Source organism: Cupressus sempervirens, chromosome 7 (genome assembly GCF_028749045.1).
Source record: "Cupressus sempervirens isolate cs-2001-9-10 chromosome 7, ASM2874904v1, whole genome shotgun sequence".
Classification (NCBI taxonomy): Eukaryota; Viridiplantae; Streptophyta; class Pinopsida; order Cupressales; family Cupressaceae; genus Cupressus; species Cupressus sempervirens.
The window spans coordinates 839,375,531-839,403,298 of record NC_143124.1 but is presented as its reverse complement, the minus strand read 5'-3'; the positions used below and the strand labels follow the sequence as shown (position 1 = coordinate 839,403,298).

Below are 27,768 nucleotides of genomic sequence, written 5' to 3'. Positions count from 1 at the left end.
AAAAAAATAATTAGAACAAAAATACAACTAAATCTGAAAGATAAGTCATCATCCACTAAAAGTAGCATGAACTCTCTTGGTACTCATCGTGCGCATTCTAGGAAGTGACCTCGCCTGGTGATCTCTCCTTTGCGGCCAGAGGTTAAAGATGCGGAAGCTGCCACTGTTACTGCTGCTGCTGATGATGGCTGGACTATTCCCAGCCCGCCCCCCAATCCTAAAGATGATTGGAGTTTTCAAGACAAAGATGATCCCCACCATTCACTGGCATTACTTTGGCAACCTGAGGTTGCCTTATATAGTTTTTTTTCATGAATAGTTTTTGTTTCCAATTGTGGCTGTGTGAACTCATTCGCGGAGTGATCTTGTATCCTCCGACCTTTTTTTTTTGAATTGTAATCTGAGTATATTTTATTAAAGGACACTATTCATCAAAAAATGGCATGAACTCCAAGATTTGAACCAATGAAACAAGAGCTCTTTGAGAGCTGGAGTCCCTGTCTATAGGGAAACAAATTGGACGTAATATTTGTTAAAATTATGGTTTTGAAAAGAGAAGTTATAAATTTTAGCAAATTTACTTTAGATTTTTAGTTAATATTTTAAATTTTAATTTTATAGAATAATGTGGCGACTACCCATTGTCTAAAAATATACAACACAATGTAATGTATTGTAAAATTGCGAGATTTGAATGAATAGAGTTTTAACTAAGAAATTTAAGATTTTTAAAATTTTATTACATAAGTTAAATTTTGAGATTAATTGTTTTTAATTTTTTTTAATTGATATATAGTAAAATTTATATATATAAAGCAATACAATTCTTAATAGCAATAATATATTTTAATAAAAAATCAAATTTAGTAATTATTGATTTATATAAAACCAATTTTTAAAATAATATAAAATATATTAACATTTTTAAATACTATATTCAAAACTAAAAATTGTGATATTAATATTGATAAGACATTATTTTTGTTGTGAAAGATAAAAACATGATTTTTTATTAATAAATCTAATCAACTTGTGACAAATATTTAAAAGATAAAGTTTTAATTATTTTATGACTCTAATGAACTTGTGACAAATATACAAAAGATAAAGTTGTAATTAATAATGAAGTTGTCACAAATATGTAAAAGATAGAGTGCAATTAATGAATTCATTAATGCATGTTAGAAAATATTGTATTTTTTGAATTCGAAAAATAAAATAAACTCCACCAAAAATGTAATGGACCAATTAGAAAAAAGTAATAAATTGACATAAATTAATTTTAAAATAGAAAGTTTGTTGAACTTTAAGAATAATTTTAGAAATAGAATAATTGTTGTCAAAAATTAATAGGGAGGGGAGGTAAAAACAAACCATTAGACTAATAATAATCCACCGTCGATGCACATGTTCTCCTATATTTCGTATTTACGCCCGGAAACGTTCAAACCCCTTTTTAGTGTTCTTTTTCTATATTAAGACATCTTAACAATTCCAAGAATAAAAACCCCATGAAAATTTAAAGGGATGAATGCCTATAAGCACAAACGGGCCGGGAACAGTTCTTCCTGAAAACATGCCAAGACAATCGTCAGGTGCCCATTTATTTAGTACTGGGAGATTCCTACTTTTAAATGCTGGTTGGTCAGTTTCATTGATTAAAATTGAATTGAGTGGGTAAGACATTAAAATAAGTGATATTGAAGATATTGACCAAATACTGAGAAAAATTGTAGCTCCAATTTTATTTGGACATGGAGGCGATTCATGAACAACGTAAGCTCCTATATAGCGGCACCCAATTCATCTCAAATTGGCATTTAAAAAAAAAAACCCTTATAGTAGCTTTGAAGAATTAGTTTTGGCTTTTCCTTTTTAATTGATTGTTATGCTAAGGTCGATTGTCTGCGTGTGCAGAGAATCAGGAGATTATTCAAGAGTCTGATAAAGGTTTGTTTTTGATTCCCACATCTGTTTCTAGTAACAAGCTTACTATGGATTTTAACTTTAGTCAATGCCTAGAGGCTCTGATCCAAGATTGATATCTATCATAGTTTTCAACGTGAGTGATCTGCGGCACAATTACAGGAAATTAGCTTATATAGTGATCTCTGAAAACTTTGCGATTATTATTTTGCCTTTTGAAAGGTGACCTAGGGTAAACAAGATTTTAATTTTTCAATAGCTTGCTCATTTGAAGCTAAATACAGGATTTTGTCCAAACAATTAGTTGAGTTCTACTCCACATTAGTGCTTTTTGTCTTGTGAATAGAAATGATATGAGTGTTAATACCAGTAATTCCATTGTCATTTAATTAAGATGTGTAATGTATGAAAAGAGTTTAGATCAAAATATATAACAGTGAAATAGTCTTCTGGATTTCATATCAATATATTGCCAGGTTATTAAAAAAAAGAAGTTTTGGATAGAAAAAGTAAGGTGGCTTATATAAGATGCTCAGTACTTTGGTAATCACACACGACAGAGTTAGCGCTGTACTTGCTATGGAGCATCATCATCAATAAACTTTCTGTTTGCAGTCTATAAGAGCACAGATTTTTGAGACCTTTTGTTAAATTGTTATTAACCTTCCGTATTTTTCTCATGTAGCAGATGCATAAATAGTCAATAGAAATATCTTTGCCTTTGTTATTTGCGGGCATGTCTTTAGTTTAGTGACAAGTACAACCACGTTAGAAAGAATTCTCTTTCATCTACTTTTAACGAGATCTTTGGATACTCTCAAGATCCACGTTTGTAAGAATCTGGAAAGGCCCGGTTTAAGGTTGTCAAGTCTTGCTTTACACCTGACGCTTTTTTAAACTACAAGATAGCATGATTTGGAAACTTACATTTTAATCCCAATTCTTTGGTGACTTTTCTTGCAAAATAAGACAGATTCATTAATTTCTTCTATGCCACTGCAGAAGTAGAAATATTGTTAGAGCAATGAAGGATCAAAAATAGTTTTGAGTCAAAAGAAGATTATGCAGTTAAGACGATCTCACTACTGTCCTTGTCAGATTGGAATGTGGATTAGATGAATATGAAGCAAAGGCTCTCTTCAAATAATGGCTGTGAAATTAAAAACTATTTTTAACATGAATATGAATATGATTAGATGAATATCATCATGCCTTCTCGATGATGAATATGAAGCAAAGGCTCTCTTGAAATATTAAAAACATTTCACCTGTAAAGGCAATCTCTCTTAGCTGTCCACCTTGGAGTTCACCTTTTTACCTTGGAGTTCACCTTTTTATCTGTTCGATAAGATATCTCACTTAAGCTGTCATTTAAAATATAGCATTAGAAACATAACCGTACTCTTAAATTATTTTACCCAAGTTACTGAAAGCACTAAAACTGTATCAGAAATAAAATTTTGATCCCATTGAGATGACACTGAAGATGTAGGACGATGATTGGAGAAAACTGGCTGACTTATTAAAGATGAAATGCTTCTCCCAGAAGTTTGGAGAGCCACCAAATGTGGGAATTTACTTCTGAAAGCAACTGATCCATACTGCTAAGTGAGCTCATTGCCAGAAAAGTAGTCCCGAACAACAGAACTTGTGCTTTCTTAGACCTTTGGAATACCCTTTCCTTACCAATTAGCCTACAGAAACTCAAAAAGTAGGCTAACTGACTAATCTTGAGAGAGGAACATTACAAACGCCAATATATTTTGATATATTTGGTCCCATATTGGGAAGAAAGGTTCATTTGACCATTTGTTTTTATGTTTTTCTTCTAGGATTTTCATGATTCATGTTGATGTTAATCTTTTCTGGATCAATATGAATCTAGTATGTCACAATGCTCTAGTAGATCCTACCTTGTTTGGAAAGTTTAACTCTTATATCAGATGGCAACAAGTTATTATTGTAGATCATATGAAAGATGGAATTTTATTTTATGAGCTTGATTTAAAGGTTCTTGGTTTGCAGTCTCACCGATGTTAAAGTTGACAATGTGGGTTTGACTATCACTAAAAGGAGGTGTCTGGTTGCAATTAAAAGATCTCATGGTTTATTATTTTGAATAGAACCTCTTGTTTTCTTGTCTATTAGAGAGAAACATCTTTCCTTCAAATAGAGGGTGCTGATGTGACATGTTATCGTTATGATCTGCTTGCCTCTTTAGTTTGTAGAATTGAGGTTTTGATGTGCCTGTCTACTCCTTTTTCTTTATCATCCACGTCTGCCCTTTAAGCTTTCGGGATCAGTTCTTGATGCTTTTCTTCCTAGCTCTCTGTTTCTTGGTCACTCTCAATATCTTGTCCAAATTCAACTATTCCTTTTCCTTGGTCTGTCAACCCAACTTTTTGGAGTTCCTGGATATTATACTAGCAATGGATATTGGATGTTTTGGCTCACATTTTTTTGTGAAGAATCTCACGATTTCTTTACACATACCATACTCCATCCCAGGTCTGCAGATTTTGATGACTTTTTTCCATGAATTTTTCTCTAGTGAAAAGTTATATGCAATAAGCTGAAATTATTAGCCTATCCACTCAATTATTAGAATGGTAGTTGGAGAAATTGTCTCTACTTCTGTACAAGAGACTCACGTTTTAGTCTTCGAGGAAGGAACTTTTACCTTCTTCAAGATCACCACATTACTTTCACAATGCAAGAAGCATGGTCATTTATGTTAGTGGAACTTTTGCACTTTTTTCAACATTCACAAGAACTTCTAATTTTCATTTCTCTAAAGGAACAATCCCTCCCTTGGAATTAATTTCCATTGTCTACTTTACATTTGTTACCTCTTTGTGTACTGTGTCTCAAGTTTCAACAGTTTGATGTGTAGATTTATTCCTCACCCTCTTCATGCCATCTTTTCAACATCAACAGTCCACTTCCAAAATAAAAGCTAGTAAAATGGAAGATATTGAACTCTTTGTTTCAGTTCCACAAGCATGGAACAAATGTGTTTGACAACTCATCTTCCCGATCAGTAAATAATATTATTGATTCTTATTTCTGTCTACAATGGTCCTAGAGTGTATCCTATTCATAGATGAAGTCATATTGCAGATCTTTGTAACTGTCTAGCTATTTTGTTTTGGCTTAGGTTTACTGTGTTCTATCCTGTGATCACTAGTGTGCATTCCTCTGACTTATTTTGAGGAGAAAGGTGAAGGCCACATATCAAATTGGGTTTTCGAATGATTATTAAACAATGTGACATCACACTGTGCCTCTATGAATGAGGCCAAATTTGTGGTGTAAATAGAGGCATTACCTAGCTAGTTTCACTATAGGTCCTCTTCACACCTTATTACTCAAAGTTTGGTGAACATTGGTTACATATCACTTTATGCCTCATATCATAAGATTAAGACACTTGTCATAATCTTATGATATCCTATGTCTCACCTTGGCCTATATGACCAAGTGGTTCTCTTCATAATCTCAATTCATTATAGATTTGATCATCATTGTATATTTGCATCCATTCATCACTGTAAATTTGCACCCATTGATAATAATACAACTTATTCTTGTCTTTGTGATCTTCTCGTTTTACTGCGCTTTCCATTAGGCCTTAAAATTTTGGGTGGCTATCTCCATAGCCAACTGTTATATAGTATGACATTAAATTTGGTGCCTCTGGTTACAATTTCTGAGAGATCTTGAGTGCAGATCTTGAAAAGTTATGCTTTTTCTCTGGCATTACCTGATGTTCTAGAGTTGCGTAAAACCATAAATTGGACCTAAGTTACCGATTCGGCCTCCTGGAGGCTGGATGCAGAAGCAGATGCGGACAGGTGTGCTGTAGGTGAGTGGCATCCGGGTGGCACCCACAGGGCACCCGGGAGCATCCACAGGCTTCCTCGCCCAGAAAAGAAAGACAAACATTTTTTAATATTTTTTTAACATGTGGTGTGGTTCTATAAGGCTTAAATCATGAGTAAAATAAGTAAAATAATTAAACAAATGTAATGAAAGATAAGAGTGATACGATAGATTTGAACAGCAATGAGACATTGATGCCTTAGAGAAACTCTTCGTGGGTGAAAACTTCAACCAAATAATTCTATATGCTTAGTGCTTAAAAATGACTTACAAAACTGATTCCACAGCTCCTTTTGAATTGCAATAGGTTTCTTTGCAAGGGTTTCTTTTGGGCTGCTGTCTAGCTGAGCTTATATGGAAATGCATTTTGCAAACCTTTTCAAGATTGAGAGCATTTTAAGTTGCCATTTTTGTGACAAATAATGAGAGGAAATTCTCTCTTCAAATTATGGGACAGGATTTAAAAAAAAATAAATTTATGCCTAAAATCTGAAACAAGTAAACCAATTGCAGATTATGTACCTTGTACAAATAACTTTCTAGGGGTTTTGCATCTAAACAAAATGCTTGAAAGAAACAATGTAGATCATCTTTTGATCTTGAAGGTAAGAATACAAGACTGAAATTACTTATCTGATTTCTTTGCAATATATATATATATATATATCCATGATTCCATACGCATCTGCATCCCCCACCCCCCAAAAAAAAAAAATCATCCGCTTTGGAATCCGCATCCGAATTGGTAACTTATTCAAGAAGTTCTCTTTTTCATGATTTAAAAAATATACTTGGCCTGAATGTTTTTTTTTACAAAATATGGCAATTTAATCAGTTGTGATTTTCAATGATAATTAAGGTTCAGATCACAAAAAAAAACATTTGGCAAGAAATACTTGCTCTTCTCTGAGTGTAGCCATTTTCCTTAAGGTATTGGGGGTGTTTGTATGCTCTGGAACACGAAACAAAACCGATAGAGCCGACCAATCTATTGTGATACCATAACCAGAAGAATCTCTATTAAGTCAGGGAATTTTGTTGATTTTTAGCACAAAATTGAGTGCTTTTCACTAGGATGTGGCTCACCATCAAAGATATCACCATATTTCTGTAGGTAGGTGACCTTGAATAGATGTATATTTCGAATAGGTGTTAATGACATTAAAATAGAGATATGTTCTTTGTTATGCTTCTGTGTTTGATGGTGAGGACACAACATGGAATGGTTCAGAGATGTATTTTTCCTCAGTGTTCTACACTTCTGTCATTTGCCTTAGGCTCGTAGTAAGCTTTCTATGTAGATGAATTGAAAAACACAATTTGGTGGGAAATAGTAGAAAATATTGTAAATACAACAAGGCTTTTATTTTTTATTTTTAAACGTAATGAACCTTACATATGTACTTGTGAAAACTAAATATAGAAAACCAGGACTGAAACAAAATCTTATTGGCTTGATATCATTCTAAAGAGGTTTGTTTTTCTTGGAATTCTTGTGATCTTCACTATTCAAAAGAATTTTAATATTTCAATTGTCAACAATAATACCAAGCTGTGTTGTTAAGATTATCAATGTTAGGTTGGGATAAATTTCCTTTTCTGTTGTTAATGAAGTGTGATAATTTGGAGCTTCAATTTGACACTGGCCATCAAGTTTCAATGAAAAGCAGGTACTGTAGTGACAATTATATAATCAAGTGGGAAGCAAAAGTATATACTTAATAGTTTATTGACATCATGGAAATAAAAGAAGAATGATTCCTATCAGAAGAATAAAAGTCAGCTTGTGTGCTGAAAATAACGAACTATAATAATATTTTATATTAAATGAAGGATTGCTTTGGTTATAGTTAAATTTTCTATATATTCTATAGGGTTAATGCTTCGTTGAATGGCAAAGCTCATCGCTTGAATACATGCCCGGCAATTGGTAGAGAACCAGATTTCATTTAGGCTCATCATATACACGGAGGTTCAGAAGGCCCGCACGGAGTATGTTTAATATTCCATGCACGTTAAATAGGTATCAAACAAACTAATACTTGTCTTGATGTCATGCCCTGGTCTTGTGGGCTAATCATAATCCCTCCCAAAGCAGGTCCTATTGATCCAAATAGATTTCGACAACAACTCTCCCATTGAAAGTGATTGTTCCTTGTACTTTGATTGAAACTTTGTAGCTATAATCTCTTGAGTTGTCAGCTAAAATACCATCAATATTCTGGACTTCATCATTCACTTAGACACAAAAATCAAGGAAAATATATTTGAATAATAAATGCTAAAATTGTGGCCCACTCTCTTCCTTTGTACTAGATGGTCTTTATTATCTAACAGAAAATTCTGAACATTCCCTTTATGATTTTACAATTTTGTTAAGTTAGTTATCGTTGAGAACATTTTAATATCATTTATGGTCTTTTGAGATGTAAGATTTTGTTCAAGAGCATTTTCTATTACTCTTCTTGTATTCTATTTGATTAAAAATCTATCAAGTTGAACTATACAATTGCTTCTTTTGTCATATGATTTCCCTTTCACACTCTTATAGAGTTCTCTTTCACATTGTTCTACAAATTGCAAGTACTATTAAATCGCAAATATGAACCAGTTGATTCACATCTTGTAATTATGATGTCTACTCAGCAAAGGAAAACTGTCTTTTTAATGATTTTCTTGAGCTTGAGGATTTTGAGACCTTGGAGACCAACTTGGATAGTAATTGGGTTGAACTACTTAGGTGAGGCTCTGAACCAGGGGCTTCACCATCGAGACCTACAGGCCTCTAGCATAGCTCTATGTATAGCAAGTCATTGGCTCCATTAGATTTTTTGGAATTTAGTTTATAGGTTGACTTTGTACAAACTATATTGTATTTGTAATTTGGTCAACTGTAACCATCTAGTTATTATTTATGCACTATGAAGTATGCCTTGTCCAATGCAATGCAATTAACAATTTGAATAGAAGCAATGAAATTCTATTTTCTACAATTCTTGGGTTAAACTCTCTATTTTCTACAGTGCTATGTTTTGGAAATGCCCTAAAAAGTTGAAAGTGCAGTTTTTTTCTACAATTTTCTTACCTTTTTTGCAAACCCTTTTTTTCAAAATATCTTTTGGTCTCCTATTTTTTCCCTAAATGATTTTTGCTGCTATTTTCTAAATGAAACTTTTTGTGGATTGTAAAGATACTAATTCATGTTTTTCAAACAGTTGCTTAAGGATTGGGAATGGTATGAATAAGATACTGCTTTCATTTCTGTGTGTTTATATCCACATTTATTTTAAAATTTCTTCATATTGTAAAGATCTGAAATAGAAGTTAGAATTGTAAATTTTCAAATCTTATTTTTTCATATTCAAGAAACTTGGAGTTCAATTAATTTTTCTGTCTTTCTAATGATGATAAAGTGACGTGTACTCCATTTTTCAGGCTCATCTGAAGATCAGACAATCAATGGTGAAGAAAATGCTTCGAAAACTGCTGAGCGAGATGATAATTTCCCCCCAAAAGTTGAATCAGAATTGGAAGTTCTTCATGAGAATGTCACCAAACAAATTATCAAGTCCGGAAAGGGAAACAAGCCTTCACAGAATTCAACATGCTTCTGTAAAGTTTCTTATCAACTCTAAGGAGCTTATTCATAAAATATTGTTGTTGTAAGAATTTCCTCTTAATGCTGGCTACAATTTTAAGGTTTCAGATAATTTGTTTAAGTTATCAGCAAAGGCATATGTTTTTGATTCTTGGATTAGCTATTTACACGAGACGATTTGATCTATAAAACATATTGTTTTAAATGATTGGTCTTGAAACATATTTGGGGCCTTGTGCAATATTCATTTTTTAAAACTTTTTTTGTTATGTCGAATATTTCTTTTATGCTTGAACAAATAAATTCTGGGAGCACTGAAGTATCATATTTTTAGATAGTATAATTTGTATTAGTTTTGTTTTGCTTATCACCAATGGTTATCCATATGATGATACCTTATTGGCTTGTGGTAGTTACAATAAATAGTTTTAACTTTTTAGTAGTTGTTAATGGTTCTACCATCGTAGCTACTTGGCAACCATCTATAGAAACTTTGCACTCAAGGGAAAAGATTGCATGTTGGATTCTTTCCTTAATCCAAAATTTTGTATAAAAGAGCATTTATGATTAAATAAAGCAATTGTGATGTCATTTGGTAACTCTGCTGAATTACTGTGCAACTCTTGCATAAGTCAGTCGTGTATATAATCAATTTACTTTACAATAAATAGTTGTTTAAACTATATTCATTTAACAGTAAACAATATTTATGTATGGCTATGGACGATGAAGTTTAATATTATTAACATTGCAAAGCATTAAGCCTCTTGTGTTTCCTTGTGATGATTGTGGTGTGGATTGTATTTAACTATTCAACATGCTCTGAGTTACTTATAACTATAATTCTTTTGTAATATAATATTGGGCCTGGCTATGTCCAAGTATCTAACGATATTGTGAGTCTTGCTTTTTCTGAAAAGCTAGAAAAATATGAGACTTTTTGAGCTTAACTTAAATTTTCTTCTACTGCCACTAGTGTTCTTATTAAGTTATAAATTTATTGTTTTTAACATTTTCCTTTTTAAACCCAGCTTATGATATAACCTGGAAATGTGCCTCTAGAGCCGATCCAATGAAAGATTTTTTCCCCCTTGGTGTCTCAACCAGGGGCACATTTTGGTTTTGGCGATTCCTCTTTAATCCAAATGAATTTGCTAAATTCTTGTATGTCTGATTTTGTAGAAATTTTATAAACTTATATGCTGATTCAGGTTCAGGGTCGAGTTCAGGTTCAAGAATCCGATTCCTGGATTCTTGATTTTTTATTTTTCCCATTATGAATCGTGAATAAAAAAATACACACACACACACACATATATATATATATATATATATATATATATATATATATATATATATATTCCAAGTTTGGCCTGTGGGTCCTTGGGGATTCGTGACAGATTCCCTTGGGTTTGTCACGGATTCGTGTGGGTCCACGTGGATTCGTGATGGCTTCGCGCATGGCCTGCATTTGACCCTGTGGATTAGTCCAGATTCACGATCCACAAGGTCAAATCCGGACCCTCTGTGAATCCGGCATGAACCAATTTGCAAATCCAGACCTGGATCCGGTTCGGGGCGGATGCGTGAATCCAGTAACTAGGAATTTTTAAACTCAGGTAGCCACTACTAAATTCTTAATTGAATAATTAGTAATGGAGTAGCCACTCCAAACTAAATGCATATGTGCCTCTTCTATCTCTGGTGTGCATATATCTAGCCTATTTTGAAGCTTGGCCATCATGGAAGATGGTTGGTTGATGAGGTAGAAACGCTTGTGTCACATGTATCCCTGTGATATATTCACTTGCTTTCTAATTTAGTAACTCACCACTTTCTCCCTTAGGGTGGCTTCTTGCACCTCATGAAGCTAGCAAAGGTCTTATAATTGTGTGACAGACTTTGTTTAAATCAACATCCTTCCAGAAAGCTGCATTCCGTGCCATTTTCATATTCCAGGTGATTTCAGTTGTTAGGACACCTTTTCTACACTATAAATTTTCATATTAGAGAGTGTAGATGGAGAGTGGTAGTTGTATAAAGTCTAGTTGGCTCATCACTTAGTGTTTGGGACATCAGATGTGGCTCCACAATTCGTTACATTCCTTAATAATTCTCCAGATTAGCTTAGTTCTGCAGAAAAGATTCACATTCCGATTCTTTTGGTCTTTGTCACCATGTCTCTTGTAAGCAGCAGGATTTTTTTTTTTGTCTTTGGCTCCTTCAAGGAATAATTATGTTGTATATGGTTAAGAACTTCCATTATTTTTGTGAGGGCAAGGATAATAGAAAACATGTAATGGGCATAGCTTGCGACACTGTTTCTTTAAGCTGTAGATTCCCCCTGCCCAACAAAACTTTTTGCCACCAACTAGTCAGCTGGATTTCAGTCAACTTAGGCTCAGTAATAACGATCCATACCTTCCAGTAGTTTTGACAAAGTCTCACCAACAAATGAGGAAGTTGCAGCCACAGTTATGGTTAGATTTAGTTATTACATAGGAATTTTTTTTTTGTCATGTTTGCTGAAATGTTTTCTTCTTTAGCTGAAGCTAGCTAATGACTGTTTCTGGTACTTCTAGCAGCTATTCTAAGAGCTAAAAGCATTGTTGTAAATAAGTTCCATATGAAATTTGACCTATCCCCATCAACAGTGTGAATAACTGTACTATGAAGGCATTTCTCCTTCCATGGATGCTAATTTAAGCTACCTTAAGTTTTACTTTGAATCTAGCAATAAAATAGTTACTTGTTTATAGGTTCTCAGTAAAGACTAATAATGATTGTCCATAATCATCTTGTCTGTGGCAGTGCACTATAGATCATGGACTGAAAGCACCGTGCATAAGTTTGAGGATACTTGGCAAGAACAACAACCACTTGAACTAGTTCTGGGAAGAGGTATTTTTCGTTACAATGTTTGTAGTCCTTATTATGTTGAATACCATAGTTTTTTTCAAATGTTTTTTTTGCAGCGTTTCCTTGTCCAAGCAAAACTGAGTGTCTAATTTTGCCTTTGAACACTTTTCAGTTAAATGTTTGAAATCTGCTGGACGGATTGTATCAGGAGATGTTTTAATTTAATTAGAGACTTCTTAATGGGAATTGTAGTACCTGGGAAAAAGGACAGTTGTTATTTTTAATAACTTGAATAGATCTCATAGGATTCCACAATGAAACCCACACTTATTCTCAATAATGTTCTTGTAGTATACATCTCTTAACATTTCCTTATATCCATGGTCTAGAAGAAAACAGAATAACATGTTCTTGTTAACATAGCTGCAAGACTCAAACTTCACATTCAGATTCAACAAAGACTTTATAAATTAACACCATGAAGTATAGAGATTTTGCAAGGAATAAAAGGTTTTACTATGCACCCTTCTCTAGATCAACTTTCAAGATCCAATAAAATAATCAATTGGAAGCTACTTTGATAACATACAGGGATATACATTGATCAAATGAATACAGAAGTGTATTTGAGTTGAAGAAAATGACATTTTTAAATGTGAAAAATTATTTTTGAGTGTTTCAGGTGTAAAAACCTTATGTATTATGGTACCCATGGCATCGAAAACAAAAAAAACACATGGAGTTATGAACTATGGCAGAGATGATTCAGTGTAACTTGGCCCAACATCACTAGTCCTATGTGGATGTGGAGTCATCCACTCATGTCAGACAAGTTTGCAATGCTGATGCAGCCACAGTAGCATTACTTGAGTTTGGGATTGAATTGGAAAACCAAAGTATAAATATATTTTAATTATGTAGGGTTTAATTTTGGGAAAAATTAATAATAAAAAAATGTTGCTTTTTCATCCAGCCTGGACCAAATTGATTTTTATTATATACTTTTGAAAAGTTAAGAGTAGGGGTCTGCTGTTCACAGCAGGGTCAAAGGGACTCTGCTCATTGTGAAGTGTAGTTGCAGCTTCCCAGGTGTGCTCTCTGTTGTGTAGGGTAGGGTTGCAGGATGGAGTCCTCACTATCAGTTGCAAACGAAGGCCTTTGAGAGCACAGTGATTGTCATAGTGTCTACCATTTATAATATTTATAATGTTTTTACGTAAGTTTGAAGAGTCCAGATTCCAAATCCTTCAAAAAATGTATCTCAAAGCCATAGAGTGCTAATTGTGCCCTAACCATGTTTTTTTGATTTTTCAGGGTATAAACATTCATGCGATTTAGTTTTAGTTTTAATTTTAAGGTTATTTATATATCGAAGTTTGATCTTGAGTCCCACTGACCCAAGTGGAAATCTGATTAGACTCGGTCAAATGTATAGGCCTTGGACGGCTTGTCTCAGCTTGGGACTTGGCAAGTCCAGGAATTCTCTTTTGCATAACATACATGTTAAAATTTTGTCTGACAGTAAATGTGCAGAACCTTTTGAAGTGTAGATAAGAAACCTAGCCTAAGTATTATAGGGTTGAGAGTACTTAATGAATTGCAAATTTTAATGTTCTGCATTCTATTTCTCGTATATTACAAATCTTTCTTTTAGAAGCCTATTACAGTGCCCTATTTTTTTATGTAAACTTCCATTTTAGAAGTCTTGGGAATTGTCCCTTTCTCCATTTTTTCTTGGGAATTTGTCGCTTTCTTCACATTGAAGTGCTAACAGTTCTTCACATTTCAGACCATATGGTATTTTTCAGTAATGCTTACCACCAAACCATGTTGTAGCCTTAGGACCAACAGTACTCTTTATTTCTAAGCAATGCTCAATGCACAGTCTATTGTCTCCATTGTACTACATATACAAAATCATACAACAAAGTCGGGAACTGCACCTGTAATGTACTTTATCATTGTAAATTTCCACTTAAAATGTTTGAAGTACAGCATACACCTTATCAGGTGATACTCTAAAGATAGCGTTGCTAGTTGATGTAATAAGCTGTTCTTCCAAAATAAAGCATTTTTCTTAATCATCAACGTTGTCGAAGATTAATTCATCTTTGTAGTGCCCAGGAAATGTTTTCTCACTGCTATGTGCTTGTCTGCAATTATTTTTTATGCGTCTACCAGTTTCGTGCTAGGTGGTTTGGCAAGGTCTGGTTTAAGCCCAGGCTAGTCATGTTGTCAAAACCTACTGGTACAAAATTTGAAAAATCTATTAGAAAAAACCACTATAGAGGTCTCATAAACCAAATCAATGGTTGGCTTGGCCACAGCTTAAAAGAACAGCCTTTAGCTTTGAATATGTTACTAACGTCTTTGCTAAATGGATTTTTTATGATCAAGTTGAGCTCTCTGAATGATCACCTTAACAAGGACCAATAGTAGCTATATATAATTCAAAATTTATTGATCCTACCTGTTCTGTAACTTAGTTTTCATATTCTTGAAACAATCCTTTTGATAGAAAGTTTAGGCACTCGAATTTTTAGAATTGCAGAAATTAAAAAGAACTTATGATGAAGAGGGTCTCTTTATTTAATATTTGTAGACAGGACCTTAGAATTTTTTTATTTGCCTATATCTTTCTCCACCAATAATCCACTGGAAGTATATAATCAAGCAGGATACTCTTTTTTGGTTTTTGATTTTCCAATTTGTGAAACCTTTGTTGAGTGTGATCCAAAACATTGTGTAAAAACATACGTAGTTGAAATCAAAAGCTATCCTATTGCATTAATGAGGCTTATTATTAGCAATTCTTGCCTTGGCAAGGTGCCCCCTATGGACATATTGCATGCTTATGTGGCTTATTCTCGAATACAAAAGACTGACACAACATTTAAAACCAATATAAATAATATGGTGCAACAAAATTAAAACCAATATAAATAATATTAGTGACTGTTTAGAAGCCACTCTGTGGGTTTAATTAAGCTTAGTTTTGATGGTGCTTTAAAGGGGAATGTGGGGTTGGTTGGCGTGTATATAAACTTAATTAATACTGTATAAGGTTCTTAAATATTTCCATATGTTAAAAATGTTAGGAAGTATGTACATTTTGCATGGTTTCTAGGAGATGGGTAATGATTTTGGTAGTGGTACACCTATTTTTGAAAAGTAAGAGGGGGGTGCTTGGAGATTTTATTTTTGAAATATATAATTTAATAATTGTTTTAAAATGTCTAGCCAATCCACCACTATGCTTTTCCTTAATCAAATTAACTCTCATAGCACTTCTAGGGATACATAACTGAATTCCTTTGAACAACATACCTTCTTGAATGAAATACTCATCATACTTACTCATGTGATCTGATAGATTTAGTGTTCCGCATTCTCTCCACGCCTCAGAAAAATCAGGGTCAGTATCATACAACACTTTCATCTCATCAAAACCAAGAACTTCAACCTTAATCTCGGTCAACAAAGAACGTCTTTTGCCCAATGTATCAGCAACTCGGTTAGTGACTCCACTCTTATGCTTATCACAAATGTGAAACTCTACAAGTACTCAACCCACTTCATATGTCTCTGATTTAATTTATGTTGACTTCCCAAGTACTATAAAGCTTTATGATTAGTATACAACACAAACCCCTTAGGAATCAAATAATGTCTCCACTTCTTCAAGGCTTGAACAATTGCATAAAACTCTTGATCATACACAAAATACTTCCTTTTAGCATCATTCAACTTCTCACTAAAGAAAGTAACAAGTTTACCTTCTTGACTCAATTCAGTTCCTATTGCACTACCACTTGCTTCACATTCAACTTGAAATGCCTTATTGAAATCATCAACCTCTCCTTTTTCAATCTCTGCAATACTTGTTTAACATGCTCAAGATATTCTTCCTTAGTCTTACTGAATATCAGAATATCATCTAAATAAACAATCACAAACTTATCCAAAAATCTCTTGAGAACTTCATTCATCAACCTTATGAAAGTACTAGGTGCATTAGTCAAACCAAAAGGCATTACCAACCATTCATACAAACCATCTTTTGTCTTGAAAGCAGTCTTCTATTCATCACCTTCTTTGATTTTGATTTGATAATAACCACTCTTCAAATCAATCTTGGTAAACACTTTGTTCCAATCAAACAATCCGTTATGTCATCCATCCTCAGAATAGGAAACCTATATTTCACTGTGATCTTGTTAATTGCGCTGGAATCAGTACAATTCTCCATTCTTCTTAGGTGCTAATACAACATATACAACACATGGACTCAAACTTTCTCTGATCAAACCTTTCTGCAACAACTCATGCACTTGTCTGTTAAGTTTTTCATTCTTTGTAAGTGTCAATCTATATGGTGCTTTATTTGGAAAACTAGCTCCAGGAATCAGATTCATACAATGACTTATACTTCTTACTGGTGGTAAACCAACAGGAATATCCTTTGCAACAATTTCTTTGTACTCATTCAACAAATTTTCAATTTTTGTTGGTACTCAGCTTCTACCAGTTTCTACTGCTTGATCATTACTAGCTGTTACTTTGTCACTGCTATTTTCTGTCATTCGGCTGCTATTGGTACAACTCAGCCTCCTAGGAATTATAGCAAAATAGACTTAATTCTTCATTTCTTTTTCAATTTGCTTTCCATTAATCATGCAAATTCTCATAGTAGTACAATTAACCTCATCTAGACTTTCAATCAGAGGCAACAATATTTGCTTTCTCCCATTCACCCAAAGAGTATATTGATTCAATCTTTCATAATTTATAGCATATCTATCATATTGCCAAGGTCTACCCAAAAAAATATGACAACAATCCATAGGCATAATATCACACAGAACTTCATCAAAATTATGTCCTATCTTGAACATCACAATACTTTGTTCACTTACCAAAATCTTATGCTCATCCTTGATCCATGAAACATGATAGGGTTTAGGATGCTTCAGCCTCTGCAACTGCAACTTTTTAACCAACTCTTTTGATGCCGAATTTGTTGAACTTCCACTGTCAATGATCACCTTGCAACATTTTCCAGCGATCTTACATCTGGTCTTGAAAAGACTTCTCCTTAGGATAGGTTCCTCATCACTTCCCTTATTATATAAGGTTCTTCTCACCATTAGATTTTCTCCAGCGTCAGGTCCACTTGGTGAACCCTTAATGTCTCCTTGAACCACAACATTTTTGTTACCTTGCCTACTTTTAGAGGATCTACACTCAAAGGATCTATGCCCTTCTTTACCACATCTAAACCAATTACCATGAAAACCACCTCTAGAATAAGAAATTACCTCTTTCTCGGTAAGAACTAGTACTTCCTCGGTAAGAATCACCACCTTTCCACTCGGTCTTGCCTTTGTCATCATTCTTCCATTTAGATTTTCCCTTATCTTGCACAAAATTGTCAAATCTGCCACCTTCTCCATAAGATCTACCTCTGCCTTGCTGGAATCTACCACCTCTATCTCTTTGTCTTTGTTCATGCTTCTTTGTCAAGATCTCCTCAACTTTCAAGGCATATTGATATGCTTCCTCCACACTTTCCAATTTCACAAAACTTATTTCATCTTGAATCCCAGATCTCAATCCATTTATGTACATTGCAATTTTATCCACATCATCATCCACATGTCCAGATTTGATGTCCAATCCATAAAATTCCTCAGTATACTCCTTCACAGTCATGTCTCTTTGTCTCAATTTTGCATCTTTCTCAACAAGCTAACTTGGTAATCAGCAGGGAGGAACTTATTGTTCACTTTGTTCACCATTTTCGGCCAAGTCTTGATCTTTTCCTTTCCTCTCCTTTGTCTATCAGTTTGCAAATGCTTCCACCATAGTGAGGCATGACATTTCAACCTAGTAACTACAATTTTCACCTTTCTATTATCAAGAGTGTTTTCGTACTCAAAGAACTTCTCCATATCAGAGATCCAATCCACACTGCATTGCTGTCCAATTTTCCATCATAAGGAACAATTTCCATAGTAGGCTTTGAATTTGCCCTAGCTCTCAACAATCTTGCCTCATCTTGATCTTCTTTAGGTTTTGGATTAGGGTTTGGTGCTACTGCTTCATCATCACTCACATCATCAAGATGCACTCCTCTCATCTGGGCTGTCTCTACAGCATCTAATCTGGTTGCAATTTGTCTTTATGTATCAAATACGACATTATCAACATTTCGTCTACCTTGAACCATCTTTACAATAAAGTTCCTACAAGATCGTAACCCTCCACAAATTGTAGGTCAAATCTTTAGATTTGCTACCCTACACCCAAATCAACTCAGGGTTCTACACAATCCAATCTCCACAAGGACCAACCTAAAGCTCTGATACCACCTGACACAGGGAGGACAAAGGAAACTAGGGCGAAAGGCACACCCAGCTACCAAACTCACCTGCAAGAGTAAACATAGCAGAAAAACAACAAGGAGAACAACAACCAAAGGAGATAGAAGAGCAAAACACTTATTGATTTATCAAATCATCAACAGACATGCCAGACTATGAGGCCTTTCGGGCTATGGCCAATATTACAATTAAATCTTTGATCTTTAAATGATGATCTTCGCATTCTAACCCTCCTTATTCTTTCTAGTCGAACTACCCCTAAGACTCTACCCAAGAACCCTATAAATACTTGCATGGCCACAAGTCAGCTTGTTACAAATTACCAACTAAGTAAACCCTTACATTAAATGCATAACCAAGCCACAAGTCGGCTCTCAACAAATATTAAATGCAAATATAAAATTAAATACGTGCAAGGTCGGCTCAAATTGGAACTAGACACAAACAGCTCGGTCGAAGAAGGACCAAGGCAAACACTGGCACTTGGCAACGCTCGACACATACACAAACTCGGCATCAACCACAAACTCGACATCAATTACCAACTCGACAGTAACATAGAACTCGGCAACAACTAAGAGCTCGGCAGAAACAGAGAACTCGACAACAACTAAGAGCTCGGTAGTAACAGAGAACTCAACAACAAGGAAAACAAGAAAACATGCGGGATAGCAATGCAACCCAGGATGCTCTTGCATCACATGAGTTGAACTATCTAACGATATACTGCATACCTAACATCCTCATCTTGAAACAACTTTGTATTAAGGGCAAATAAGTCTCCATATACCTGAGGTGCAGGGGGAGAGTTACATAGAGACCACATCATGTATTAGATGATGATCAGATAGGGTATATAGGAATACCCTAACATTGCATCCTTTATCGTTATTATTGAACTTAATGACATATGCCTATCTATCCTACTATAGATATTCTTATCTCCCCCTATTTAAAATTGCACCAAGTAAACCAAACATCATTGAATTCTTGCTTCATCTTGCCAGAGGGTCAAACAATCTTTGTTGATCATTCTATGCCAATAAAACTTCTCATCAGCCATCTAGTCAAACCTATACCTCCATCCTTATCTTGTGGTGATTCAACCATGTTAAAATCTCCACCCACTATCCATGGAATCTCCTGAAGCCAGGTCATCCATTTCTAGAGTTCTATTCTATCTTTAGGCTCATTAGGGGCATGCATTGGACAAATACCCACCCTATTCTCTTTAACCTGCAATATAATCCATACCACTTTGTTACACGACGAACATCCTCAATTGTGAACAATTTGTGACCAACAAGAATAGCCACACCCAATTCACCCTTGGAATGATTGATGGTAAAGTGTTCTGAGTCTCTGCAAATGCATTTCAGATTTATGTCCAAGTGAAGTTGGACAGCCCTCAGTTCTTGGAGTATATCCATATTCTTCTTCATTCTAAGGAACCTTTTGGCCACATATTTTCCATTTGAGGATTCAAGTTCCCTAATATTCCAGGATGCACAATTCAACTCCATCACTCCCTATAGGACTGTGTCCATAGGGGCCTTGAAGCTATTGTAGCATTTGGGAAGCTGTCCTTTTGGGGCACACTTCCCTTGTTTTCCAGCCCTAGATTCCATGGGTCTACCTCTTTTCCATTTAAATTCGAAGATTTGGTCAATTCTCTTTAACCTGTAATATAATCCATACCACTCTGTTGCATAGTGAACGTCCCCAATTGTGAACAAACTTGCTCCATTTGTGACCAACAAGAATAGCCAACACCCCCTTTACCCTTGGAATGATTAGTGTGAAAGTGTTATGAGTCTCTCCAAATGCATTTCAGATCTATGTCCAAGTGAAAGTGGAAAACCTTCAATTCTTGGAGGAGTATATCCGTATTCTTCTTCATTTGAAGGAACCTTCTGACCACATATTTTCTATTTGGAGATTCAAGTCCCAAATTCTAGGATACACAATTTAACACCATCACTCCTTACGGGGTTGTGTCCATAGGGGTCTTGAAGCTATCGTAGCATTTGGGAAGCTGTCCTTTTGTGGTACACTTCCCTTATTTGCTAGCCTCAGACCTGCTGATCTCCTTTTCCATTTTTATTCAAAGACTTGGTCAGCTCCAAGCTATGAGGCATTAGTTTTCTAATGCTTATTATCCCCTTCTTTTGTCTTCCTAGCAATGTTCTTGTTCTTAGCTTTTGGTTCTCCAACTTCCAAATGCACATTCCTCCACAATGTCCTTATTTAGGGGCTTTTTGTATGGGACAATGGACTACTCACTTGACTTATTCTATTTTGTATCAATTGGATCAGATTGTTCTGAAATGACCTCATCACCATTATTCCTGCTTCCTCTATTTACCACTTGGTTAGTGATTTGGGTGGAGAGGATGTTTGTCCCAATAGCTCTTAGAGAGGGACTGAAAGGTGGGGTAGAAGGAGGATCTGAGGCTATTTGAATATCAATTGGAGGAATTTTGGAATCATAGGCCTGCTTGATGATGAAAAGGCTCTTACCAGAATCCCCTCTCATAAAGGAAGTATTCAGAGCAATAGGGGTGACGCTCCTATCCCCTCCATCAGACTTCTCAAATCCACTGCTAGGGTGAATATCCTCTTTCTCCAATGCACTAATAAGGTTCTTAATAGAACATTCAACCTGAGTTTGTTTGGAGAACTTGTTTTCAAGTCCCACCTTTTCGGGAACCCCAAAGTTAATCTAATACTCAATTCTTTCCTGAACTGCATAATAGCACCTCGGTTTATCCATGACAATCTGTTGAGTGTTAGGCTTGCAATTGGCAAGGATCAAGGATTGGGGCAAGGAATTGAGAGGGATAACCTTTGCCTGAGTGAGGGAGGGAGTGACATTGGGGAGTGGGGGAGGAGGGTCTGGAGTGGCCATAAGAGACATTGAGAGGGAGCCAAAGGTGAAATAGCGACCATAGAAGGAGCACTTTGGGGGGGAACAAAATAGGCATGGGGAGCTAAGGGGGGAGAAGGGGCATCATCCATGACACAAGATTCAGAGGAGATAACACTTTCCCCTCAAAACTTAGGGCATCTCTTTGAATTCCTCAATAGAGGGCAAGCTTTCCTCAAGTGTCCTTAACTTCGACAAAGAAAACAAGTATTAATATCCCCCCAAAACTCCACAGGTTAGACTAGGGGGCCATAATCCAGTTCAATTCTTAGTTCTTGGGGTAAATGAAGCCCAAGGTTTTTCGAGATCAATAGCTTGGCATCTAAATACGGTAAAAGGGAAGGAGAGTGCACATTCCCCAAGTGTTCAAGTGATCGAGGGATGAAATTCCATAGATATGGAGGGTTGTTCTTGATTGTAATGCATTCCAGGGAACAGCCAAAGTTTCCTCATGGTTGGTGTCCGGAGACTAGCCAAGAGCCCTAAAAAACCCCTCCCCAATAGATCAATATTGTTTCTTAAGCACCTCCTTCTAGCTATTAGGGCTATTAAAAAAGAGAATAACCCTTTGTGGATCATCCTACAAAACAGAAAATGAAATCCTAGTTTTTTGGACCAAACATATTGCAGCCAGTTAGTTAAACAGAATCTGGAAGGGATTTTTTTCACATGTAAAGAAGCTAAGAAAATCACAATCTCTTTCAGTCTATTTTTCTCACTAGAAATTGCAGAGACCATTTAGAGATTAGGCTTTACAATGAGGGGCAGAGTATAGGATGTACTACCTCATCTTCCATCTTCATTATTGTTTGGGGAAGAGCTCTGGTCCTGCAGAATTAGCTTGACACCAATTGGTTTGTCCTTTGTTGCCTTGACTGTGTTGCTGAAAGTCTTTGGTGCCTCCTCGCTCTGCAGAGTGGTTTTGTTTATTTCCATCTCCAAGGTAGTTACGTACCATACAAATAACCACAAGGAAGGAATTTGTAATAAATGTGAAAGGGGAGATGGTCAGCCATCACCCAGGCTGAGCGTACGGTTCCTCGTATGGGTCCTCGAAGCAGGGATTAGTGCAGTTGCAGAGTGGAGAAGACCAATCATAATTTAATGAATTATAAATTTGCTACATTAAAACTTAAATATCATGATATTTATTATTTTCCATTGTGTTGGATTTGTTTAATTTTTTTCATATGAAAACTTGTGTTCTTTTTAGTGAAGAAGTAGGTAAAACATTGGTGGGATGTCTGTGCTGGTATTTTTGATACTGGAAATGCATGCACATCCCCAAGATGCATCACAGGTGGTTGGAGATGTGTCTCCCTACTACTATGATATTTTATTATTGGGTTGAACTGAATCAGGAAACCCAAATTGGAATCTGATCTGGGATTTGACAATTTAAACGATAAACGATGAGACTAAAAAATGGGAGAGTCCTCCTGCTCTTTCTGTGTATTAATTTCCCTGTCAAGTATATGCCAGTTTTTTGTTCCCTTCTCAGGATAGTGTTTTATTATAGTTTGAGTTGTCAAGGATGAATGCATTTTGCCTGAGCTCAAGAAGTGTATCATGTAAATGTACGGATCATCATTATTCAGTAAGGTTGACTTTGTCCCACATGGCTCTATTTAAGATGTGCCAACGATCGCAGTGCATGGTATGTGCTCCTACAGGTTGGCATGTGTAGATGGATATCTATGGTGGAAGATAAGTTTTTCCTCTGTTGTGTTGTGCTTTGCAGGATATGTTTTGTTGAGATATTTGTGGTGTGCTCTCAAGCTTTGGCTCTCTTAGAAATGATGGAACATGGCTCTTCATCTTGGGATTCTCCGATCTGTGGAGATGTTTCAGATTGACGGCTCCAAAATACCATTATGATTCTTGATGTTGATGCCTAAAAGATTATTAAGCTTATAGTAATACTAGGGTAGGATGGGAGTAAACTTAATACTTACATTCATCGTCTGGCTGTCAAGAGTGGGTCTTAAAAGTAGTTTTCCTTTCTACAGAAAATATTATTTTATATGATAGTTCAAATGAAGGTAGTATGGGAACAGCAGAGTAATTATTTTATTTGATAGTTCAAATGAAGATTGTACAGGCATGGCAGAGTAACCAGCTAAAAGCTTGGTGGGGGAACTCATAACCTTGTGCAGGGAGATTTAACTGGTTTATTCTGAAATAGAACTAGTTTTTTTGGGTTGAGATCTTGCAATGGATGTAGATGGACTGCTGGTAATTCTCTGTAATGAGTGTTGGAAATTTCCAATTTTGTTAATTCTTCCTGTTATTTCAAAAGATGGTTTGATTTGCGCTTTAAAAACCCTCTTTTAAAGAGCCTAGTGTTCAGGTTGCTACTGGTTCTGATGGTAAGAGAATAGGGGAGGAAATTGGGTGCTGTGTGAAATATGTGTTCACTGGGCAAATCTCAGGGCTGTCAGCTTATTGCATATATGGCTAGGTCCCTGTTTCCACAATATAAACACATCTGTTTGCGTGCCAGCTTCAGAATGGTGGATTTTGGTATAATGCCATTTTTTTGCGGGGCCAGTTATTAGGCAGTTTAGACCCTGATCGTTTTGGTACATGAGTTTTTATTTGGTCTGCAGTTATTCATCAGAGGCTTACAGGTGTCCAGATTTATCTGGCTCTTGTATTTCATATAGTTTTTAAATAGCTTTAATGGGTTGGGGCCCCATTATAATCCTCAAATTATCAATAAAAATTACAAGTGTGACATTTATTTTTTTAAAAGAATGGTGTATTCTATCTCTAGTTGAAATCTTGTACTCTTTAAAATGAAAAACAGCTCTAGGAATAATTTATTGTCAGAAATTGTGGTTGGCATTGTTTGGGTAGTTCTATTGATATGCTATATTAAAACAAATGTATTCTGTTACGAGATTGATGAACTCTTATATTGTCTAGAACGTAATCAGTTTCTTATTCATAATGTATCTATATATGAACATGGTTTAAGTTTGACGTAACTTTTACTGTTCCTGCAGAGAAAAAGGTCTTAAGTGGCTTGGCAATTGGTGTAGCAAGCATGCAAGCTGGTGAACGTGCATTGCTTCATGTGGGATGGCAACTGGGATATGGGGAAGAAGGCAACTTTTCTTTTCCAAATGTTCCTCCTAAGGCTGATCTCATATATGAGGTTGAGCTTATTGGTTTTCAGGAAGCAAAGGAGGTAAGTCTAATTCTTCTCTTCTCACACTAATTGGTCAAGCTATATATGTAGGCACTAAATGTGTAAGATTAGCAGAGGCTCAAATATTAAATGCTACACATTTTGTGATCCAATTTCCTTTGGAATGGCTAGTATTAGGGACAGAAAGGGTGAAGGATGCAGTTATATGTCAATGCTAATTTCATTTTGCATCATTCTTAAATCTTGATGTCTTTCGGTAAGATGACAGGCAGGCTCTGTCTAGTGTTAATTTTGAGTGCTTGCTGCACAATAGACCTAGGTCGAATTCCTGATAGTCTACCCCTTCAACAAATGCAAATCAGACTGGATACTTATTCCAGCAATCTTGGCAGCCTACAGTTGCAGAACCAATTGTCTTGTTGTGTAGTTACATTGCAATTTGTAAATTATAATTTTCTTTTCATTTATTATAAATTTGTCAGGGTAAGGCACGGAGTGACATGACAGTAGAGGAACGGATTGAAGCAGCTGATATGAGACGTATAGAGGGTAATGCATTTTTTAAAGAGGGAAAACTAGCAGAGGCGATGCAGCAATATGAAATGGTGACATATCTGTTCCTTTGCTGATTCTTCTTTTTACTATATTCCAAATTACCTAGGTTCAGGTAGTTTGCCTACCTAGCAGACTTTTCCACGATGTGGTTTTGTGCAGGCCCTGGCGTACATGGGAGATGATTTTATGTTCCAGTTATTTGGAAAATATAAGGACATGGCAAATGCTGTTAAGAATCCATGCCATCTCAACATGGCTGCATGTTTGTTGAAACTGAACCGTTATGAAGATGTCATTGGCCAGTGTAACATGGTATGCATTGTGCAATGGTGTATCGAGTCATTTTGTTTTTATAAAACTAGTGATACTTTTGTACCCAATCTAATTTGAGGCCAAGGATTCCATAAATTGCGAGTGTGGGTCTCCTTTTACCTCCATATGTAGAAGAGATCAGGAAATGAGTCAACTCTGTGATGTTCAATTTCCTTATCTGCAGGTGTTAGTTGAAGATGAGAACAATGTGAAGGCTTTATTCAGACGTGGGAAGGCAAAATCTGCTCTTGGGCAGACAGATGATGCAAGAGAGGATTTCCAAAAGGTTAAGAAACTTTCTCCTGAAGATAAGTCAGTGGTACGAGAGCTGCATCTCCTTGCACAACATGACAAGGAGATGTATATGAAACAGAAGGAGCTCTATAAGGGCCTGTTTGGCCCAAGGCCAGAACCAAAGCCTAAGAGATCAAACTGGTTCATTGTGTTTTGGCTGTGGCTTTTATCCATAATCAGAATGGTTTTTAGGGTGAGGAGATCTAAAGATGACTGATTGTTGGTAATTCAGTTAATAGACCTATTATGAGGTTATTCTGATGATGGATCACAGAGCGTGATCTGCAATCTTGATGCAAGAAAAACTTTACACAGTCAAGTCCAGAAACTACAAGTGCTAAATACTATGGACTGTGGAAATCTGATGTCTTTAATTTATTAAACTTTCTAACATGCTTTAGTTTCTTGTGTAGCACAAAGGAGTTTGGAATAATGCTATTTGGTTTGCAAGCCAGTAAGAAGATGTTTGCTGGAATCCAGCTCCATTGTTTGTTAAATCTTAAAAGCATCCGTGCCTGCAATTAGGGCATGGAATTGGTTTTGTATACATTAGTTTGAACTTGCGTTCAACATTTTTTTTCACATACCTTTATAAATCTGCTTCATGTTGATATAGATGGGCATAATGATGCTTTGGACTGTAAGCTTTATGTAGCAAAGATGAATCTAAAATTTGCATGGGCTAAAGTGGAGCATATTTCTAATCAAACAGATTGGTTCTATGTTAATAGTCACTACAATGTTTTGTGCTATGATCAAATACTAATTTAGCTAGTCCAAAGAGTGGTTCTTAGCATATCCTGGTATATAATCTCTCTTAAGATGATAAATTTGGCATGCCAAATGGAAATGGTTGTATATATGAATGAATTGGAATGCCACATATGTGTAATTCAAACTACTCTTGGTATTTCAGATACTGAATATGTATTCCATTTTTGAGGTTTTTAGAGTTTATATCTTTTGCTGCTGCAAGAATGGCATCATTATAATCGGGTTCCTGCTCAATTTGTATCATTTGGTGCTGATTATATGTAATTACCTTGATGATTTTAGCATACTGTAAGCATTGTTCTTCCTGTTACAAACTGATTTATATTGTCTTAATGTTGGTACGCTTAAACTTTGTACCACTGAAGGCAGGATGTGATTTTCTTGGGTTTTAGATCATATTATGGAGAACCAATGGTGTTTAAATTAACATCTTTGGTCCATTGTACTTAAATGCTAATACCATTCTTCAAGCAGACCATGACGTGACTTTATTTTTTCCTATATATAGTAATTTTATGGCTAGTATACTTTAAAATTTCTAGCCCCAGAGGGAAATTCAACCACCAATTGAATTGCTTAAAATCATTCAAGGCTAAGCATACTGTAAGCATTGTTCTTCCTGTTACAAACTGATTTATATTGTCTTAATGTTGGTACGCTTAAACTTTGTACCACTGAAGGCAGGATGTAATTTTCTTGGGTTTTAGATCATATTATGGAGAACCAATGGTGTTTAAATTAACATCTTTGGTCCATTGTACTTAAATGCTCATACCATTCTTCAAGCAGACCATGACGTTACTTTATTTTTGCCTATATATAGTAATTTTATGGCTAGTATACTTTAAAAAGTTCTAGCCCCAGAGGGAAATTCAACCACCAATTGAATTGCTTAAAATCATTCAAGGCTAAGCATACTGTAAGCATTGTTCTTCCTGTTACAAACTGATTTATATTGTCTTAATGTTGGTACGCTTAAACTTTGTACCACTGAAGGCAGGATGTAATTTTCTTGGGTTTTAGATCATATTATGGAGAACCAATGGTGTTTAAATTAACATCTTTGGTCCATTGTACTTAAATGCTAATACCATGACGTTACTTT

The 27,768-nt window shown here is 35.5% G+C and overlaps 1 protein-coding gene across 2 annotated transcripts; it reads left to right on the top strand.

Annotated features, from left to right (window-relative positions):
• The first annotated feature begins 1,458 nt into the window (after window positions 1-1,458).
• Window positions 1,459-26,504, top strand: TWD1 (FKBP-type peptidyl-prolyl cis-trans isomerase family protein). Of its 2 annotated transcripts, none has more exons than XM_089793175.1 (8): window positions 1,459-1,776; window positions 1,918-1,950; window positions 9,244-9,420; window positions 12,218-12,307; window positions 24,583-24,767; window positions 25,211-25,333; window positions 25,443-25,595; window positions 25,780-26,504. In XM_089793175.1, the coding sequence occupies exons 1-8, from the start codon at window positions 1,755-1,757 to the stop codon at window positions 26,104-26,106; spliced, it is 1,110 nt and encodes a 369-aa protein (XP_089649301.1). In that variant the 5' UTR covers window positions 1,459-1,754; the 3' UTR covers window positions 26,107-26,504. The 2 variants fall into 2 exon arrangements, with proteins under 2 accessions (XP_089649301.1, XP_089649300.1); XM_089793174.1 differs by having other exon boundaries at window positions 1,498-1,595.
• Window positions 26,505-27,768: the final 1,264 nt, after the last annotated feature.